The 14,131-nt window shown below is 38.5% G+C and overlaps 1 protein-coding gene across 1 annotated transcript in view; it reads right to left on the reverse strand.

Annotated features, from left to right (window-relative positions):
• Positions 1-2,023: 2,023 nt before the first annotated feature.
• The window catches only part of nlk2 (nemo-like kinase, type 2), a 69,084-nt gene continuing 56,976 nt past the window's right edge, over positions 2,024-14,131 (reverse strand). Inside the window, exons 9-11 of the mRNA XM_071901315.2 lie at positions 11,445-11,643; positions 4,811-4,904; positions 2,024-2,780 (exon numbers count right to left, since the gene is read on the reverse strand). Coding sequence (XP_071757416.1) covers positions 2,726-2,780; positions 4,811-4,904; positions 11,445-11,643 — 348 coding nt within the window. The 3' untranslated portion in view covers positions 2,024-2,725. The remainder of the gene's footprint in view (positions 2,781-4,810; positions 4,905-11,444; positions 11,644-14,131) is intronic.

Below are 14,131 nucleotides of genomic sequence, written 5' to 3' on the forward strand. Positions count from 1 at the left end.
TGACCCTCCAAAATTATCTTGTGACCCCCAGGTTGAGAACCACAGGTCTAAGAGGAGGCCAACATGCTGTCAGTTGAAGAGGGTAAATCGAATTATCACTACTACTTCCTTATGTAATTTTGAAAATCTTACAACACTGGCTGGTATAGACAGTGGGTCCAGGAAAAGTCATGGAGGAATATTTGGAAAAGCTAATATTTCAATTCTAAAATTCAAATCAGCGGCCACTTGACGGCGGTCTGGCCTTTCTTGTGTTAAAGGAATGTAACACTTTTGTAGTCCAAAATCTTTCTTTTAAACTTCACTCTTTGGATTAAAATGTGCTGAGTGTGGTTGGTTGTGTGTACGGTTACCTTATCAGTAAATGGCTATGGGTGGAATTTCTTGTCTACAGAAAAATACCCCAAATGCCCCCTTTTCCCTTTATAAATAAATGACTATGTAGGCCTTTGGAAATGAGATGAGCATATTATGACGTTAGTTTTTTAGCCTGATCCCTTTTTTTTTTAAAACCAACTTCCAGTCTACAGAAGGGTTCGGTTGTTCTTCATGTTGCATGCATATGTCCATTTCATACCTCGACTTTTAGACCAAATCATCTCAACAACAGTAGAAACAAAACAGAATCAAAATTAAAAACCCCAACCGGGCAGATGTTTCAAATTCGGCATAACAGTCTGTTAATCTGACAAACACTGTAAGCTCTCATATTCATTATTCCACACAGAAATAGAAACGTAGGCTACCTGTATTAAACATCTTTATAAGCAATTGCTGTAACCTTAATGTAGGCGTTTTTAGGGGTTGGCTGTAGTAACATTAGCCAAATTCACAATAACTGGCCTGGCAAATTATTTTTAAAAAACTGAGACAGGTTCAACTTTATTACAAACTTTTCTGGGGCCTCATGTATAAAAGTTTGCATAGATTCACCACTAAAAACATGCACAAAATAGCGGGAAACATGCATACACTTATTCTCATATATGTATACACTGTATATATAAACAATGCATTCACCCCTGTTTGCATGTTTCTTGTTGTAAATCACAAACAACTGATTTGTGATTTACAAAAGTGGATTTGTACATCCTTCATCTACTTCTACAATGAACCATAAATAGTTGCTGAAATGCCCTGTGTTTGCCTGTTTCATTTCTCATTCATCTCCATTAAGTTTTACCAACAAAATAGAAAAAAAGAAAACCATGATCAATGTGGATAAGGTGTGCATTATAGAAGACAGGATGTCATTATGAATAAGTGAAAAATCGTGAAATGGTAAGAAGTGATGGTGACAGAATGTTACACATGAAAGTAATACACCATAATCACAGCAATCACCGTGGTAAAGAGGCTTAACCATCACTGTTACATTTCTTAACATGTTTGTTCCAGGAATGACATGTTTAAACTATGGTATAGCACCACATGCATGCATTTTAAACTGAATATCATGTCAAATGCATGTAGCCTAGATTATACAATAAAGTTTCTTTGGCAACAGATCAAGCATAATACCTTGACATTTTATTCCCTACTGTTTGATTTGATTTTGAATTTAACAAATAGGCTATCAAATGTTGTCAGTCCATATTTCTAACATTAAACACTGGTATCAGAAAATATGGGCAAAAGGTGCAGTTTACTTTTTTTTCTCTTTTTCTTATTTAGAGAAGTTAGACTTATTTATAAAATTAACTCATCTGTCATATTTTATTTCATTATAACTAATGAAACGGGGCTCAGGCCTGGCTTTTCTATTTGGAGTCAATAAATACTACACGCATTATCCCTTGGACATACGTGTGTGCAGTGTCTGACACTTTCAGATTGAGTTTGTATCTTAGAAATCCAAAACTCGGCGCGGAAAGATTTGTACACATGCATATGCATCGTTTATACATGAGGCTCCTGATCTTTGGCAAACAAAACATTTTATCATAGTAAAAATGATGGCCAAATGTACAGGGGAAATAGAGAGTTAAGTCCCTGAATAACTTATCTTCTAAATTATTTTTTAATGTTCAGAGACATTTACAGTAGGTTAAAACATCAATGTGCCCGATGAGAGCATGCTCTTAAAAACATTGGGAAGTTTCAGTTGCAAATGTGTTAAGCCGAGGCAATTGCAATTGAGATTGTCTGAATATCAAGCAAACTTGGATGTTAAGCAGATTTGGCAATTTACCAGTGTAGATGCAAAGGTGGTGGGTGTGCAAAGTAGCCTAATCTTATGGGAAATTAATCAGTGTTTGTGATTACAGAACAGTGAAAATAGAAATCTGATTTGATTTGTGTGAATATATATGAAAACAATTGACTTTATGCTGTTGAATCCCTGTACATGCATTTAAGTGTTTTTTCCCCCTTAGGTCTATCACAATGTGATTCAACAGGCTCCCAGGTTCCTTATCTACCTGGAAGTGACAAGATGGATTTGTTTAAAACATTCTGATTTGGTCTACAGAGCATTGCTCTCATACACTTGCATACAAAACCCTCTAATATACCCCTGTAAAGCAATTATCAGTGGTTGAGTTTTTTCTTCATTACTAATATTTAAGTATACACACAGTGGACATTTGAGTCCTAGTCTCCAGTGAAATGCTACGCATATCGAGGAGGGGTTGGGCGTTGGGTTGGGGGTTGGGTTGGGGGGGTGTTCTTGTTCCCAGTCTAGCAGCTCATCAGTCGGACGAGGAGTTGACGGTCACAGCAGCAGCTATTCCCACACCAGCGGAGATGGAGGCATTTCAGAGGGCTGAGCCACTGTGGAACTGTTTAAGTGACAGAACGTTAATATTAAACCTGCAATAAGCGATTTCAGACCCTATAACCAATCCTGAAACTAACGTGTGCTGCGTGGAGATTTAAATATGAAATATGAAATATGATATAAACAAATAGCCACACACGCGGGCCAGCTGTGTTGTTTTCACCTCTTTTCTAAACTTTGTTGTCACGTTCGGCCTGAGTCGTAGCATTTCCTTTTTTTTAAACTAGCTCCTCTCCTCTCCCCCCTCCCCTCCCTGAAAAAAATCTGGTAATGGCGAATCGATGACGCGAGTGAGTAAACGTTTTCAAGTAGTAAACGTGCTACCTGCCTCTTCACTTGTCATTGTGGGACATGTAACCTTAAGCGGGAGAAAAATCTGGTAAAGCAGACTGGTAACCGGCGACATTTCTCTGTAGGTACATTTATTTTAGCCATTAGCCTTTATGCACGGTTTGTTATAAGGGGCTTCTGTAGCCCAGCAGGTTTGCTGTGTGTGTTTACAAATGTGTTGCGGTTTCTGTCCGAAAAAATCGCTTAGTGTAGCTTTAACTATTCATATTTGTATTAGCGACACTTGGTTGAATGTGAAATAGTATTGATGGGTTCCAGAGATGTTGGAAAGTTGTATATTACGACTTACGACACATAGAAAAAATGCAACATAACGGCCCTTCAAGTACTAGAAAAATGCAACGGAACGGCCCGTCAGGTACTAGTAAAATGTAATGGAACGGCCCTTAAAGTACAAGAAAAAATGCAACGTAATGGCCCTTAAAGTACAAGAAAAAATGCAACGTAATGGCCCTTCAAGTACTAGAAAAAATGCAACGTAATGGCCCTTCAAGTAGAAAAATGCAATGGATCGGCCCTTCAAGTTGAAATGAATTAGTCGGAAACTAGTAGGCACAAGTAGGAAACCTGGGCAGCGTTTCTCAGTTCTCAGTTGATCTCGGTCATCAGGAGAGTGAAATGTTTGGAATCCGGATTTGATTTGAGATTGCAAAGCCCAAACAAAATGCAAAATATTAATTCACACATACGCTGAAATGGTCTGTGCAGTCATAATACTGAAGAATACTTTAGTTGCGCTTATCAAACAATACCCACAATAAATAGACTGTATCTATCAGTAGCAGAAGGGCAGGTTTAAAGACGAGATGAAATGAAAAATGCCTTTTTAACCCTTTTAGATCACATCCCCGGTCATACTGTGCACCTATTTAACAATATATGCCAAAAAAAATACCAAAAATCAATTTCATTGTATTCTTATATCAAAATTCAATCATGTTTTCTTCCTGTAAAACAAAATATGCCGTGTGCTTACGTAAGCATGCCCGTAACTAATTTCAACCAATAATATCATGACATCCACCCATCAATCAATCTTCAACTTTTAGCGCACAGAGCTAAGAGGCTAAGATTCATTAGTTAGCTAGCTAGCAACAGCATGGTACTTCGGTGTGTCTTTGGCTGTTATGACACGCCCACTTTTCAACGTTCAAATCAAATTCCTCCCAACGTTATGTCCCGCCTGTCTTTCCTGTTTCACTCGGAAATATGTCACGATACGGAAGTTAGATACTCTCGAAATGCCGTTTCATCTCGACTTTAAGAATGAAATTAGGAGGGGAATTCAGTTCAATGATTTTTATTACAGAATCATTCTTATAGCAAAAGGTCTTATTTATTTATACGCGTGGGCTGTGTTGAGGGCGGAATACTATTTTACACTGACCTAATGAAATATCAAGTTTAGAAAAAACAAAGGAGACACCATCAAAACAAAAAGAATCGAATTTCCTGAACTATTAACCTGAGTTGTGAGAATGGAATGACTTATTTTAGTTTTTTAAATAACAAAACTTTAAAACACCATAATGGTAGTATAAAATATCGAATCTTATTGTTCAAGTTGGTCTTTTGACTGTGGCACGGAAAAACACTTTTATGTCTAAACATTCATTTTTTGGGGAAGGGTTTGCAAATCAAGTAGCTTATATTGTATAGATTATATAGACTGCCTCTTACCTGATAAAGCTTTTGAAAGCAGCTGATTGAGGGTTAATGCAGAGTGGCACTCGATTACCCTTTTGCTGTTCCAAGATGAACTGATGGATGATCTCTGTGAGGGGAAAAAAAGAGACAGAGACAGCAGAGGAATGTTAGTAACAAAACTCTATGCCGATTCCTTTATTTATTATAACTTAAGCAAGCAAAATAAAAATGATCCTTTATAAATGTCTTGAAATACATTTTGCCACACTTGCATTGAGGCAATATTTTGGATACTGTTTTTTAATGGTTTCCATAGAAATCTGCTCCATTTTTTTTTATATTACGCAGTGGTAACTGCTGGATTTACCACAAATACGACCTGCTGCCTTGGAAGAGCTGTTCAAGTCAACCTCCTAGTGGTAATTACAAGTAGGACGTGGGAATATTTTGTATGCTTTTGTATGTATAACATAATAAACTAAAAATTATCAGTTATATTCAGACTAACACAATCAAGCCTACTTACACAAAATGAGTAATGTCTGCTGCAGTTTGTTTATGATTGATTTTAAATTAATAAATAAAACAAGTTAAATGCCTCCAAGTTGTAAGGATGAGATGTCCCATTCTTTCGCTCCTAGCGATATGACATGAACACAGCATTAGGGCGTATCCACACTATTTACACTCACTTTTTAGCTGCGTCTAGTAGCTAATATAAGTCACTCTGTCCGTCGGTTGGTTGTTCCCAAAAATTAAAACAAAACAAAACAAAACAAAAAACAAAAAACGCACTGCACATGTACAGCCGCAAGTGCTGTTTTAGCTCACTTGGCAGGGCAGCGAACTTTCATGCGGGGGTCCCGTGTTCAGCAAATTAGCCTTTTGCATTTGGTTTCACAGAGTCAAATAGGTTGCAGTTCATCACAAATTATTTCAAACTGCCAGCACCTTTTTTTTTTTTTTTTTACATTAAAGTCAGTGGGGAGCTTTCCATCCCCAAGACGGACAAAAGAGTGGAAATGCATTCTGACGTTGACCACTTTTTTGGAAGGAAGAAGAAGATGTTTGGTTTCACCCTACGCAGTTCACAGCTTGCAACAACAACCAGAACGAAAACGGAGGAAATAGTGGGAGAAAGTACTGTTTGCAGTGGCTGGTCATTATGGAAAAAAAAAGTGTGTTACGTGACCTGACTTTTCAAATTACCAGCACCACCATGTGGTTGAGGCAGTACTTTTTGGAGAAAAAAGTAAAACAGTATGTGCGTATCCTTAGATGTTAGAGCTCACTTGAGTGTCAGTCCAGTCCAGAGCCTGCTAATTCCGTGAGTCCACCAAGTCCATGAGGGCTTTCTCCTACCTGTCTCCTTTCTTAGTTCACTACTGTTTTTAATTTAGTAGACGATAATTTAGTATATGATAGTGATAGGCATGCCCCCTATAAAAAGTTTAGGATTATGGAAAGGCATAATCCATGGTTTAGAAATGAACTGCCCAATCTTATCCATAAAAGACATAATGCCTCGTGGGTTTCCTTTATAGAAATAGATCTCTCATTCATAGTAGGAAAGCAATTGCTCAGTTGACATTCCTGTCAGTACTGGACCATGGCGATGTGATATACAGTACATGTATGCGACGTCCTCTACTTTAAGACCACTTGTTGTAGTCTATCATTTGGCCTTGTGTTTTATTACAGGTGATGGGTTTCAAACTCATCACTGTCTTCTATATGAGGTTGTGGGGTGGCCATAGCTGGCCCTACCGAGCAAGAAGCATAGTATTTTTTAGTTTTTTTTTACAAAGCTCTCCTTTTGAAACTTCCATTTTACCTCACTATTGTCCTATAGAATCTCAACCTATTGTACAAGATCTCAAGAATGCATTACATTTGGGTGAACCTTGGGTAGTGACAGAACTAAGTATAACTGGCTTCAGTGTGTATGCTCCAAAAATATGGAATGAACTCCAGGGATCATTGAGACTAAATGCCCTGATAACATTAGGACAGTTTAAAACTCTGGTGGCTTAATTATGGAAGTACAGTACAGTATAATTTCTCACATTAATATTGCCTGTTATTATTTCTTATTTTTCACTGTTTTTATTGTCATTGTTGTCGTTATTATTTCCATTGTATGCCATGTTACCATGCCTCAGTTGTGTTTTCCCTCTATAAATGAAGAATAAATAAATAAAATAAATTGATAAAATTGTCTCTGGTGACCGGCTAATGAGCTTCATGTTCTTCAGGTTCAGGTTTGTGTAGCCTGTTGGAAGCTGAAGGCCCTTGCAGCGCTCCCAGTAAACACCAGATGGCGCCAGCAGGTAGAGACATTGCAGTTCTCCACTATGATGCCTCTCAGCCCTTTGAACAACGTCCAGTCTAGGGCTGCATGCTCCAACATGGGAGTGAAATGGCAACCCCAGAGGTACTATCTGAGGTGTTCCAGTGCCCACTTGATAGCTAGTCCATACTTTTTTTACTTTCCTACTTGGACTCAGTTTCCTATTGATGTTCCTCGCCATATATCCCTTGAGGGAGTACTGCTCCTATTCCCACATCTTAAGCATCCCGAGGTAGAATTCTCTCCAAAATGAAATGTGCTGTCACCAGTACAGGTTATGGACAGAGTCTGCCTTTGAGACCTTGGAGCATCCCAGAGGCTGGGAGTTGGAATGGCTGGGATATGTGAGGAGAGCAGTTATAAAGCAGTTTGGAATGAACTGATAATAAGCCCCAAAAAGGGCTACTGTGGGTTTACATTTACAATCCCAATAGTGAAGCCTGGGCATTTAGCATCCTCCAAAGTTAGCTTGAGTGTCTCTGGATTGGCGATTAATCCCACCCCGAGTAGAGCATCAAAAATAACTGCAAATCTGTCCAAGTGGCCATCCCAGTCCTTACTGTGTATTATGACATTGTCCAGACATGCCGCTGCACACTTATGGTGTGGTTTCACTGCCGGCCAAAGGGCAACACTGTGTACAACCCCTTAACAAAAGCCATATTCTCCCTGGAGCCTGCTGCCATGGGCACCTGCTCTTGGTAAGTACTGAAAAATTGAATAGCTTGTCAACTGTGGACATGGGATACGTCATGAACTTTGAGATTTCACTCAACTTTCGAAAAAACAACTTCACTAACTCCCCTATGATTCCCCTATGATTCTCCTGTGCTTCTTCCTCTCTCTCACTTTCTGGCAAAGTTTTGTTTAAATATGATGGTCCACCAAGTTGGTGTAACCTGTCTAACTAGAGAACACAAGTATGTGCTGTACCAGCTCCTTCATAGCTTTTATGGCATTGTGTAAAGCACTTTGTAAACTTCTGCTTTTAGATAAGTGCTACATAAATAAAGTTCATTGTCATTATTATTACTATTATTATTATTATGAGGGGGCCTAATGTCGCGTTCACGTCACAAGCAAAAGAATGGGTTAGGGTTATTCACTTGTAATTACCACTAGGAGGCTGACATGAATGACTTTTCCCAGTGGGCAGGTCGTATTCACGGAAAAACCTGAATGACCTGAACGCGGCATAAGCACCACAGGTGCTGGAACCCTATTACTGTTGTTAATATTTTTCTTCCGCTTCTTTTTCTGCCTTAAATCAGTTTGGAGATAAAAAAAAACAAAAAAATAAATAAAAAATAAACAAAATAAACTGATTGGCCAGATGGTGGCATTATGACAATCAACTTTACGTTTTAGCCAATAACTCCTGAACCGCATGGTGTGGAATTAAAAAGTTTCCTCACATTCCGCCATTTTATGTCATTTTTTATTTGCGATGGGGTTCCGACTTGTTTCAGATCACATTTGGTTGTGTGCTATAATGTTGCTATAAGGACAAATGGCAATTTTGTAAATTGTGATATCTCAGGCATCTGTGTGTGTTTGGCCAATGGGCTTGGACTCCGCTAACGGCTGCTTGTGGCTATATTTTTTTTTAATTATTATTATTATCAAATGGTTGTTGAAACGCCCAATGTTCTCTTGTTTAGTATTTCTCATTCTACTCATTCAGTCTCTTAAAGAAAAAAGAAAAAGCATAGCAGTAGATAGAAACAAAAAAGCTCTGCTGTGACGTTCATCCTTGTGAATGAGGTAGAGTCTGAGTCTATAAACTGTCTTCCAGTAGTGCCATTGCAGTCACTGCACACCATTACATGCAACCACAGCACATCATAAATACAGGGATTACAATATTGCCACAAATGCTAGGGCTTAATTCATTGTGAGGGTGTAGGTCAGTTGTAATTGTTACATTTCTTTCCAGTTCTTAAAAGAGTATTCGCAGAATGAGACATCGCAATTAAAATAAAGCACTGCATGTCAGAAGATAGGAATTAAAGTGCTAAACTGAATATTATGTGACAGACACTTTTAAGACAACAGCCTAGGAATGTAATAAATCATAAATCTTATACTATTTTATCCCTTTCTGGTTGATTTCTATTTTGAGTTCATAAACAATGAGGTTCTCAACCATTTTGGGTCAAACCATGGCGTGTTAAGGCAATATTTCCAACCATAAATATCATCATAAAGGTCTATTTGAAGGTGATAAAATACCCTCTCTAATTACATCAAAGAGTAGGCCTCCAATAGCAGGTTCATTGTGCAAGCCTACATTTTTCATGGGCCTACCATTACCTTTCAGCATCGCTATATCCCACATTCAAATACCATTCAAAATATTTCTGCGAATGTTGTATGCATACATATGGCAAGATGTGTATGCATCCTTTTGGTCCCTAAGCACTTTTATACATGAGACCCCTGGGCTTGAGATGTGTTCTCTCACAATGGGTCATAACTCTTTCTTACAATCCCACATCAGAATGATAATGATAATAATCTATTTATATAGCACTTTCCAAAACAAAGTTACAAAGTGCCTCACAGGCAAGAAAAAATAAAAGTGACCAATGACAAGGATCAATAAAACTGAAATAACAGTGAGGTATAAAACAATAAAAAGTCTTACAGATTATGGGTAAAACAGGAACAAATACATAACAGACAAGGCAACAAGGATAAAACGAGTAAAAGCCAAAGATCACAGAAAGGCCTTAGTAAGTTAAGTAAGATTTAAGATTGTGATTTAAAAGATGATACTGACTTTGCCTGTCTGAGTTCCTCAGGCAAGTCATGACAGAAAAAGCCTGGTCACCTTTAGTCTTGAGCCTGGTACAGGAGCAGACAGGATGGCCCTGTCTGAGTATCTAAGGCTGCGCTTAGGCTCATAAGGAATCAAAGGTCTTGAAAAGAGAGCTAGGGGCCAGGCCTTTTAAGGCAAAGCCTTAAAAACAATCCGTAAACTCTTAAAATCAATTCGAAAACGGACAGGCAACCAGTGAAGAGACACTAAAATGGGGGAGATACAGTCCCGTTTCTTAGTTTTGGTTGAAAGCCCTGCTGCAGCATTTTGAACACACTGGAATTGTTCGGCAGGGCAACAGGCTGTTGCAGTAGTCAAGGCAAGATTAAATAAAAACATGTATAATTCTCTCTGTATCGCTGAAATTCAAGACAGATCTAGTTTTTTTTAATGTTCCTGAGATGAAAAAAGCATGACTGAACAAGCTTCTTAGTATTAGGGATGCACTGATACTGATACTGGTATCGGTATCGGTGCCGATACCAGGCTAAAATGGAATATCGGTATCAGAGATTTTACCCAAGACTAAAATCTGATACCGAAAGCCATGAGTAACATGTAAGAAATAAAAGCAAACTGTCTTGATTTTATGCATTTGTGGCACATAGAAGCCTGTATTTCTCAAACAGCGGGAAAAACAAGGATTTTATCTCAATAATTTTGTCCATTGACCCAAACTAAGGAAGTATGCCTGCACTGTTCAGTAAAAGTAATGGATCGGATCGGTACTCAGTATCGGCCGATACTTAAACTTTCATACTCGTAATCGGTATAGGCATTGAAAAAGTGGCATCGGTGCATCCCTACTTAGTATGTGTCTCAAAGTTAAGGCTCAGGTCAAAAAGGACTCCTAAGTTCTTGGAGGCAGGCTTAATATGTTGATTTAGCGGACCAAGGGCAGGTCAAATTAGGCTAGATGCTTGCTCAGGGCCTGTCACAAGGATGTCACTTTTGTCCGAATTTAAATGTAACAACCTTTTGGCACATCCAGTCCTTGACATCTGTTACACAGCTACACGGATAGGTCACCTCATTTAGTTCAGGCAGCTTGACTGAAAGGTACAGCTGGAACAATGGCAGGAGATGCTATGCCACCTGATTAAGTGACCTAGAGGGAGCATATACAGGGAGAATAATACTGGTCCAAGAATTGAGACTTGCGGCACACCACATGTGATCAAGGACTATGAGGAGACATAAGGAATTTCCTTTTAGTCAACTTGATGAGAACCAGTCTAGGGTGGTCCCTGAAATACCAACTCAATGCCTCAATCTATCAATGAGGGTACCATGGTCTACGGTATCAAATCCTGCACCAACACAGAGCATTCGGAGCCAGTTTCAAATGCGAAATGGTGTCCATTAGTTCCTTAAGAGAGATTGGCCTAAACTGACTCAGAGTATCTAGATGAGGACAGGACTTGTTAATTAAAAAGGAAAAACCCACTCTGGCCCCTGCTGGCCAACAGTACCTCACCTCAATAGGATAAACTCACCTTTGACCTGTCGTACAGAGCTCAGGTTCTTCTCAAAGCCGTCATCAAACTTGGGATTGGTGACAGGCTCAAAGTCGCTAGTGTAAACGCGACCAGAGGATGTAGTGTAGCAGCATTTGCACATGCATGTATGGTAGCGCAGTCGACCCTCGTCCAGATAAGGGTGAGCCAGGGCATCCTTTGCTGATATCCGCTTTGACTGGAGACCAGAGATACAAGTCATACACATGCATTAAACAATGTTATTACCTAAAAGTAAGACTAAAAACTGGGCCTGAGAAAAAAAAAAGTGAAAATGAAAACAAAATAGAAGTTTAACTAATAAACCCTGACATTAAAAAGCCTTTCCATATGCTTCTCTGTAGCAACTACTAGCTCATTAGCTTCTGGTTAGATAGATGTTAAATGTAGTAGCCATTGTTGGGTCACTAAATAGCTACATCACTTAGAAGCTATTGTCACAGTAGCCTGAATGGCCTCCAGATACTGCTATTTGCATTTCTGTGCAAGCACTATGTATAAAAATTTGTGTCTAGATATGATTCAGGTAGATTACATTTACACCTGGCATTAAAATGTGTCTCCAGTATGCACAATACATTTTGATTTCTTTCCCTCACCAAAATTCAGATTGCCACACAAATTCTTTATCATATTAGAAACCATTTTTGCTGCATAGTATGCTGTCAAGATTTCCTCAATGGTTTTTACATTGTCTGTGTTCAGAAGTAAGTAAACAGAGAATGAATAACAGCAAGATCATGAGGCAGTTTGGCCTGTGTTCACAGAAAAAATATTCCGCTAGCACATGCAAAAGGTATCATTTAATTAATTGCTATATAGCCAATGCACAAGCCATTCAAATGAGTCACAACGGCTAAACAAGCTTGATCACTGACTAGCTGGCACTAGAGTTATGTTTCTTTAGTACTGACATTAACCAAGCTTAATGCTTTTTCATAAGTTAGCAAGCTTATGAAAAAGCAGTCACGGAAAAGACATTTGTTTAATGCTACCAAATGTCTTTTCAGTGACTGTAGCAAGCTATGTATCTAGCTAGTAAGCAATAATAGCTAGTAATAACAGCTAACCAACCAGTAATTAATTTCATTTGGACTGTAAGCACCAGTCCAAAAAAGACCTTGAGAAGCACATCAAAAGTAGGGTAACGCCATGGGGGCAGCGCATATAACAAAGAGCAAGCAATGTCTGGATAACAGCTTCACAACAACCAGTTTCATTGCTGACCCCAAGGTATGTTTTTCAGTAAAAAAAAAAAAAGCAAGGCAATTACCAGGAGGACACACTGTCCTGCTATGTCACAAGTGACTTAAGCATTACTTGAACACCCATGAAAGCTGACAGAAGAATTGAATCAATACTAATGAATGGGCCAGGTAACTGTTATGCAGATCTCAGATGTTATGAATGCGGTATAAACTGTTGCAAGTTACAAAGAATCCCCTAGCAGCAAACGGGCCCATATCAATTAGCAATGCATTAGCAATCCAAAGACAATTTTGTGAACACATGGCACTGTGCTTTAAACACACCACATTTCTCAGAGGGTTTCTCAACCATATTTCATTTAATTTGTTTCACTGGAGAGATATTTTGTTCCACTGGTTTTGTCGACACCCTTACATGTAGAATAATTCTCAAATTAATTTTGATAGCATATTATACTTGCTGTGAAAATTGGTTAATTCTATGTGCTGCTTTCCATGTGTTTATTCTACTGTATGTGCCCCGTGGTGCATTTCCCCGTGAATTGTGCAGGACTGACGCATCTTTGCGACAGCTGACGTGAAGTACTACCACTAAAGAACTCAAGGGGTCGCCAAAGTAATCGACTTTCAAATTCTGCTGGTAGTAGCTTTAAGTTTTACTTCAACAATTGCCAGACAATTGTTTTAAAGGCAAAAAAAAAAATGCCTGTAATTTTGCCTGTATATCACCAAGGGAAAAATATTTCATAGCCTACAAAGCTTGCATCAGTTTAGATACACTATAATCAAAACAAAGGCAAAAAACGTGATCTTTGGGATACACACATTATGTTTTGGATGAAATATATAGATGTCATATATCTATATATCTATATATTATAAAAATGATCCAAAAGGATGCATAACTAGTTTTTTCCTTGTACTCTGTACAAAGAGTGTTCCCTTTCAGTCAAGACAATATAATCTCAGCAAGTCCAATTAGTGTTTGTATTACTGGGGGTCCCCCACCCTCTTGTGGAACTTATTTATGTCACATATACTTAACTAAGGATTAAGGATAACTTTTTATTTTATTTCCTGCATCCATCCTGTCCCACAGTTGTACGTGGGTGCCCATCACTAGGCCATTATCACAAAGACAGTTGTGTGTCTCTAATTATCCAATGTGTGAGAAGTATTTTTGTGCTAACCTGATAGCTGTTGTGTTAAAGTCCCCATGAAATTAACTCCCATTACTTTTACTTCCTGGAAAACAGAGTATTTTTCATGGTGACCTCATGCTGCACTAGTAGGCGTAAATATACATTTCTAACCAATAAAACCATCAGATTTTTGAACAATCCCGCCCGTCCATCAAATAAAATTGCCTTTCTCTCTGTGACTCACATTCCATTGGTTTACACTTTTGAATGATCCCTCCCGGCATTATGTCCCGCCCCAACATCCTCAACAGGAAAT

Source organism: Centroberyx gerrardi, chromosome 6 (assembly GCF_048128805.1).
Source record: "Centroberyx gerrardi isolate f3 chromosome 6, fCenGer3.hap1.cur.20231027, whole genome shotgun sequence".
NCBI classification, from domain to species: domain Eukaryota; kingdom Metazoa; phylum Chordata; class Actinopteri; order Beryciformes; family Berycidae; genus Centroberyx; species Centroberyx gerrardi.